Source organism: Cryptomeria japonica, chromosome 10 (assembly GCF_030272615.1).
Source record: "Cryptomeria japonica chromosome 10, Sugi_1.0, whole genome shotgun sequence".
NCBI classification, from domain to species: Eukaryota; Viridiplantae; Streptophyta; class Pinopsida; order Cupressales; family Cupressaceae; genus Cryptomeria; species Cryptomeria japonica.
Window position 1 is genome coordinate 122,422,461 of NC_081414.1, and position 8,065 is coordinate 122,430,525.

At 33.1% G+C, this 8,065-nt stretch overlaps 1 protein-coding gene across 1 annotated transcript; it reads left to right on the top strand.

Annotated features, from left to right (window-relative positions):
- The first annotated feature begins 340 nt into the window (after positions 1-340).
- LOC131046598 (uncharacterized) lies at positions 341-4,151 on the top strand. Its single transcript, XM_057980374.2, has 6 exons — positions 341-965; positions 1,321-1,438; positions 2,492-2,616; positions 2,735-2,835; positions 3,772-3,921; positions 3,999-4,151. Exons 1-6 carry the CDS (start codon positions 341-343, stop codon positions 4,149-4,151), a joined length of 1,272 nt encoding a protein of 423 aa, XP_057836357.2.
- Positions 4,152-8,065: the final 3,914 nt, after the last annotated feature.

The following is an 8,065-nucleotide window of genomic DNA, read 5'->3' on the forward strand; positions in this document are numbered from 1 at the left end:
CACGCATGTGTTACAAATCGATCTAATCAATCTCTTGCAAATAGAATCCCAAAAGATGTGACCAATAAATGGACAAACACATCGTTTAGCAAACTATACATCCAAATCTGCATTGCCTTATAACTCTTTTGATTTTGCATGAAATTCCAAGGCTACGTTAAATCCTGTATTAGACCACAGAGTTTTTTGAATACTTATTAATTGATTCTACCGTTGTGTTTGGAAAGAGCCATATTCTTCTACCAAAAGATATTAACTTAAAATTCATACATTCGTAGGTCTGCCATATCTGCAATAACTTTCAGAGTTCAGAGTTTAAAACAATATAGAGATAAACAACATGCAGGACGAAAACCTCATAGTTAACGTTCCTGAATTTCAGAATGGTGATAAATTCCAAATACTTAATGAAGGACGGCCTGATAATAAAACTCTGGGCTTGTCAGTCTCTCAAGGAGTCCCAGCCCAAGATGTGAATATATACCAATCAGGAGACCAAACAGAAAATTGTTTAACATATGAAACTTCTGAATATCTTTCACAGCTCCCAAATACTGAGCAATGCAGTGCTTTAGATGATGATTTCCTCAATCAACCTCTACCTCCACTTGACAAATCCATTGTCGACTCTCTACGTAAATTCGAATCCGAGACCAGGAATTCTGAATCTGATGCACAGATGACAGATAATGAAAACTGTATCATTGATTTGCCAGATGGGTCTGGTGCTATAATTCCTCGCCAGGATTCTTTAGGGTTACTGTTTCGCGAGCCTGCGGGACTGAAAGAAGTGGATGAGCTTGCAAGGGCTAGTATGGAACAGATTGAACCCAATTGTATTGAGTGGAATGCACCCATATTCTCTGCTAATCTCATGGACTGGGGAATTTCTCAACAGAACCCAAAAGCACCCAATCCTTTGTGTCAATCTTGTCAACTTATGCGGCGTATCATCCACTCAAATGGTACTGAATGCATTTCTTTTAAGTAGAGGTTGAGATCAATGTAAATAGTACAATTTAAGTTTTGGCTGCTTCTCATCTTTGTTTTAGAAGTTAGTGTGATTTAAGATAGAATCAACTAATAAAGTCAAAACTTAACTTAACTTAACATGTGCTGTTTAAGTATATTTTAATTTTTTATTTGTTTAGGTTATTCATCTTGTTGGAAAAGCTAATGAGATTCATGATGAATCATTCAAGAAGTCAAATTTTAGTGTGTGTTGTTTAAGCTTGTCTCATTTTATCGTTGATGTATGCATGCATTGAGAGTATAATTATCACAGTCATCATTTAATAATAATCATTGTTATCATTATAGGGACTCAAGAGTCGAGGCTAGAGATTCATGGACTCAATGGGCAGCCCTATCATGCTATTTCAGAATGTCGATTTGTTGATGATGAGAAAGGATCTAGCTTGGATTGTGAGGATAACAGGTGAGTATGGCAGTGGTTACATTACATGTAGACTTTTGTGGTGTTTTAATAGGTTATTTTTGTTTTCCAATCAATATTTTTGATCATATTTAGTGACAATTTTCTTATTTTTATGATAGATTATTGAGTGTGATATGAAATGTCCATTCAAAAACATATACACTTTATTCCAGAACAAATCTTTTAAATACTATGTAGAAAACTTGTGCTAATTATAACTTCTTTGTTGAATATAGTCATACCAAAATATTAGAGCTGGAATCAAGCAATTTTTGGGGGAATATGAAGCTTTGGCAAAAAAAAATTCACAAATTTAGCAAGATCAACATAATGAATGGCATTTCTTCTAATTGACTTATATAAAATGATTTATAAAATATTTTAACAAACACTTATAAGCACTCACAACTTCACTAACATTTCAAGCCATTGCAGATGATAAAATACAAGATATGTTAATATATAATAGATACCCTCTGTCATTTAGAATAACTTAAGGTGACTATTGCATATGATAGAATAAAAGATATGTTAATAAATAATAAACACCCTCTACCATTTACAATAACTTAAGGTAACTATACTAACATTTCAAACTATCACATATGATATAATGGAAGATATGTTAATAAATGATAGACACCCTCGACCATTCACAATAATTTAGAATGACTGAACTAGCATTTCAAGCCATCATATATGATACAATTAAGAAACATCCTCTACCATTCACAATTAGCTTAGAATGATTATATAACATTTAAAACTATAATATATGATATATAAAAAAATGTAATAAATAATAGACACCCTCCACCTTTCACAATAACTTGCAGTGATTACATTGACAAAAAAAAAATATTAATGTAATGTTTCAGTATCAAACAATTGTTTAGTTTAAACAGACACGGACTTGATTTATTTTAATGTTTTAAAAAAACTCACTATAGATGGTACAAAAATTTATTAAAACAAAACATATAGACCAATATATTAACAAGCACTTTGATTTCTGAAGGATATTTAACCAAAAATTTTTGGGGGCTATGTTAGGTTTGAAAGACCAGAAGATGTAGAACAGTTTATAGCACTGTATAATGATGTGCGCAGGTCGGAAAAAACTATTTTGCGCTATGACAGTTTCGTAATGAATGCCATTACTGCAGCGCCTGAATCTTGTAAGTACAAATATGGTAATTTACTATCTTTTTGACATCCAGTAAAGGACTAGACTTTTCAAGCTCAAACGCTAGTTTAAATGGACTACCTTTTGAGTGTTTTTAACTTCATGATCAGGGCGGCCTGCATCAGACTTAAATCCATCAGTAGTTCAAAACAATTCTGTTAAAAAAGCTGGCAATTCAAGTCACCTTCCAAAGAGCAATTACTCTGCTCAGGTAACATTAGCTTAGAAATTCTATATATATTTATTATTTCAATGATAATTATTTTGAGTTATATTGATAAGTGTTATTCTGGTTTAAAAATATATATTTTAAGTTTTGATTTGTTAAAATGATTGATGTGAAATTTGTTAATTTTTAATGGATCAATTAAAACTGAATCTAAGACCTTCTATTTGATGGTAAAGTGTTCTACTATTTTACTCCTCCCTACAGAACCATCACATATTTTATTTGGATTTGGTATATTTTCAACACCCTCTTAAGTCATTCTAATAAAATGCTTGGAGCTCGATCCTAGCCTGCCTTAGCCTAACTCTATACCACATTGAGCTCTTATTGACAAGCTAGAACCCAAACCTAGGACATTCCCTTAAGCCACTCTAATCAAACGATTGGACTCTAGCCTACCCTATCTTACTTCTGATATCATATTGAGCTTTTATGGACTAGCTAGAACTGGAACATAGAACCTTCCCTTGAGCCACCTAGTAAAATTCTTGGGACTCCTAGCTTACCCTAGCCTGACTCTAGTACCATATTGAGCTTTCATGGACTATTTAGAATTCAAACCTAAGACCTTCCCTTAAGCCACTCTAATAAAATGCTTGGGGTTCCTAGTCTACCCTAGCCTGACTACGATACCATGCTGGGCTTTCATGGACCAGCTAGAACTTGAATCTAGGACCTTCCATTTTTTGTTGGAGTGTTCTACTATTGATCTACTAGTCCTTAGAAGACTCATCCAACTTTGATTCAGATGTGACTTATTTTCAACAAAATTACACTAATAAATAGACCCTAATAAAAAATTCTTGTGATTTCAGTTAAACCATCTAAACAAATCAAAACATAAAATATACTATTTAAAATTGGCTATGCACTATATAATTTAATCAAAATATCATTTGATTCTATTGTGAATTGCAGAGAAAGAGAATCGGTAAGCTCCAAATGTCTGAAATAGAAAAATACTTCCACTTGCCAATAGAAGAGGCAGCCGAACGACTTCAAATATCCCTTACTGCTCTGAAAAACATATGTCGTCGAAATGAATTGGCTCGTTGGCCTTATCGAAAGGTAAAATATTATCACTATTATTTGTGGTTATCTCGAGTGCTTTCCTCAAATGGATTTATGATTGGCTTGTTTTTCAGATTAGCAGCAATACCAAATCTATAGAGTTGTTGAACTTACAATTGGTTGGTGAAAATGGTGTGATAAATGAAAGGATAAAAAGTCGGATTGAATCTCTGACGACTGAGATAGAAATGTTTTATGAACATTTCAATGGGCAAAATAAACGATAGCTAGTAGTTTTCTTGTATTGGAAGAGCTTATATTGGAAAACCATTAAAAAAAAAAGTCATTTATTGTTAATGAGGAACATTTAGAATAAATTTATAATCAAAATTAAACATTTTTTTATAGTGGTGGAGAATTCATAATTTTGAATATTTAGAATACAATGTATACATTTCATTTGTAGCATAGTTAGGTGTCTTCCACAAAGATTGCAAGGTAGTCTCATATTACTATAATTTATTAGTAGATATTGTGGACTGTAAGAGGATCTATTTTCATTTCCATTTCTATTTCCACCATTTTTATCTTTCGATAAGATGGGTAAATGAGATTCACTAATCTAATTATGTAAACTTGGAATCAAACTCGCTTACCTCAACAATACATTCAAAAATAATCGATGGGCCCAACTTTAGACCAATTGGGGAGAGCTAGGCAATAATGATTCATTATTCTTTTATTTAATTGATTTGATTTGATAAGAGAATGTAAGAACTAGGACTAATAATGCAAAATTGATAGTAATTAGCATTAAAAAAAGGCTACAAAATAGATATGCAAATTTTGAGTATAGATATAAAATAGATATACAAATTCTGAGTATAGCTATGGAAAAAGGAAACAAAAAGTAACTTGTATCTATAATTTGAGCTCAAAAGTGCTAGACTATGTGGCTAGGCAATCTAGTCCTGAAAGTGTCTGATGCATAGATAAGAAATAGATTTCAGATCAAGATGTTGCTCATAATATGAGTATGTGCAAGATCATGAGTGGCCAAATTAAGCCCTTGAGTGACAATGAAAATTTTAAAAAATAGATTTAGGCAACTTGACATGAAAATTTGAATAGCTTAGCAAGATAATTTCAAAAATATGTAAAAATAGAATTTATAACAAATTGAATGTAAAAATCTATTTTGTGAAAATTTGAAATTTCAATGCAAGAGTACTAAATTTTCAAGAAAAGGATAAAAAGAAGGTGCATGTCTGACAAACCTAAATACAAGATAAACATTAATTATTTTATGAAACTGTAAATATAAGTCGATGATACGTGTCTGGATGTATCACATATATTTTTGTAATTTTTTCTATGTAAAAAATTAGATATGATTCTTTTACTAGAACTTTTTAAAAATATAAAAAACTTCTTTATCGAACAACCAAAACTTGATCAAAATTTTATGAAATTTAAAATAAATAAATAAATTCTATAGATGTGAAGTAGAGAATGTAGTACATCTTTCAAATTCAAAAAATGTAAAATTGTTGGAAAGTTATAGATGTTTTTCAATTAGCCGATCAATCAAGACTTTAGTCTTAATGCATGTAGAAAATCAATAATAATTATTTATTAAATTTAAAATAAGACATAGTTTATATTGGTGGAGAGCTGATGATTTCCTTAATGAACCCTTTTCATTCACCAATTTCGGGTTAAAAAATCCATAAGCCACATGGGCAAAGTCTCGATGACCAAGGAAAAATTGTAAACACGTTTTTTATGTTGTTTTTCCAAGTTTGACACATCTAAGCCAAATTCCAAAGAAATCCTAAGGAAAATCCCAAGGCTATAGGTTTTTATCAGAAAAATGAATATCAATTGCTATCAAATATTCATTAGCAACGGATATTAGTTAGTATTGGATATGCGATGCTAACTTGTATATGTTACCTTTGCATGTCTTTTAATTGTTTGTTACTTTATTTATTATAAATAATTTGTCATTTCAAGTATATATTTTGATATTTCAACCATTACAAGTTGACAACAATGACCAGAGGAGGAGCAAGAGCAGGAGCAAGTACAGGAGCAGGAGTTTTGGTTCATTCAAGTTTGAATTTGAATGGACCTAGTGCGGAGTTCCCGCATATTGGGGGTCCAGGGGTTTCCCCTGTGACTCACCCTCTTCTAAATCAAATCCTTATCCCACAGATGGGGCCTCAAATGATACTTGGGATGTTGGTACCCTCTCGAATACTGCCAATGGTAAATCTGTCATCTCTAACAAACCCGGTGGTGTTGAGGGCCCCAGAGATTACTTTAGTGGTGAATATTCACCAATGGTGAATTTTTCACATCGGCCTTGTCGGAAATGGCGAATATTTTGTACCGTCTGGAGGTGGCCATGTCGCCAGAACATTATCAATTTCTGTCAACGTCACGGCCCAATCGCCATATGTTTTATGCAATTAAATGTTTCTATGCGATGATTTCGCCAATACAATATATGGTGGACACATGGTAAATTTAATTATTTCGCCTACACTCTCCGAGGTTGCCTTAATAGATGACCTTATTTTGCATATAGGCATGTGAAGATTTGTTATCCGGGGGGACCCAATTCGCCCGACATCTTGCCGACGCGTGTCTCCAGTCACCCCAACTTTCACCAACTATATTGTACTCGCTATTCGCCTATTATTTGGACGACCTATAATCGCCTCAAAAATTACGTAAGTCATATTTGGACGACCTATAATCGCCTCAAAAATTACATAAGTCGTATTTGGATGACCTATAATCACCTCGAAAATTACATAAGTCGTGTTATAATTACACGGGATTCGCCAAATATTTGTATACTGGTAAATTCCTGCGGAATTCACCATATAAGGATTGGCATAAATACATGCAAAGATCATATCTATCTCAACACAATCTGGTGGGTTCTAGGCTCTGAATTTTGATCAATAGCGAAGTTTCAGACCAAGGAAAATCATTGTTGTTGACTGTATTGGTGACTGCTAGTTACCTAAAGCCTAAAGGTGAGCGATCATATTTTTGAACTGGTATATTATACATTATAGTCTATTATTGCTTCTTCAGCAAATTGATATTTTTTTGGCAGCCTTTATTTCGTTGGAGATGTTGAATAGGAAGAGGGGTAGGAAACCTGAATGTGGGGAAGGCCAGGAGAGGCCAACAAAAAGAAGAATGTTGTCTTCATACTTTGGCATTGGAAAAGATTGTGGTACTGGTGAAAATCAAGAAGGTACATCATCACAAGTACAAGTACAAAATTCGCCACCTGCACCAAAGTTAGCCGAAATGATATAATCGACTTGGGTGATAATTTCATTGATGATAATGCATGGAAGGGGAAAACAAAAGCCATATCAAAAAATGGTGAACCATAATCAAATAAGGATCGGGAGTGGGATATGTCAGTCAGGAATTTTCAAATTAATTGGGCATCGAAGTATCCATTCATTGAACCAGTGGAGAATCCAATTGAAGGTGAGCCTCCAATAGAATGCAGGTGTAAGATTTGCACTTGGAAAAATAAGAAGGAAATTAGGTTGCAGCTAAAATTTGACACCATAGAAAACATATGGGTAAAGTTTATGAAAAACAAATGATAGACGGGGTTGAAAAATCAGTGATAAGATGGAAAACAAAGGATGAATGTAAGCATGTGAGGAATGCCGAAGAGTATTATTTTCATGAGAAATTACAGATGAAGCTTGCTGAAGTTAAAGGTTCTATTGAATCTATTTTTGGAAAAGCAATGCAAATAGAACAACTGGAAAAAGTTGTTCAATTAAGCATTCTTTTTCATATTTTGAGCAGAGGGCATGCTATGACAGATTTCCCATCAACTAGTGGTTTATTACACTTTTTGAAAGTTCCTAACTATCCTAATAGACACTGGTTAGTAAACAGTGGATGGGAATGGGAAATTTGTCTTGCTGAGGTTGAAATAGAAGATGTATAGGAAAAAATAAGAGAGTCAAACTTCATTGCATTTTCTTTAGACGAAGTTACGGCAGTAGACAATACTTTATGGGTATGCATGCATGTTTATACTATAGAGAATCATACCTGCCAACCTCATCTACTATCTGTTGCTAAAATGAAGGAGAGTGTGACAGCGGAAAATTTATTTCAACTAGTAAAGAGAAGTTTAATTGAATAT

Bases quoted from the DNA above. Each gene is read 5' to 3' on its own strand.
- LOC131046598 (XM_057980374.2), top strand. From the start codon at position 341: ATGCAGGACGAAAACCTCATAGTTAACGTTCCTGAATTTCAGAATGGT. The intron at 966-1,320 runs GTACTGAATGCA...TTATCATTATAG, and splicing joins GCGTATCATCCACTCAAATG to GGACTCAAGAGTCGAGGCTA. The intron at 3,922-3,998 runs GTAAAATATTAT...CTTGTTTTTCAG, and splicing joins CTCGTTGGCCTTATCGAAAG to ATTAGCAGCAATACCAAATC.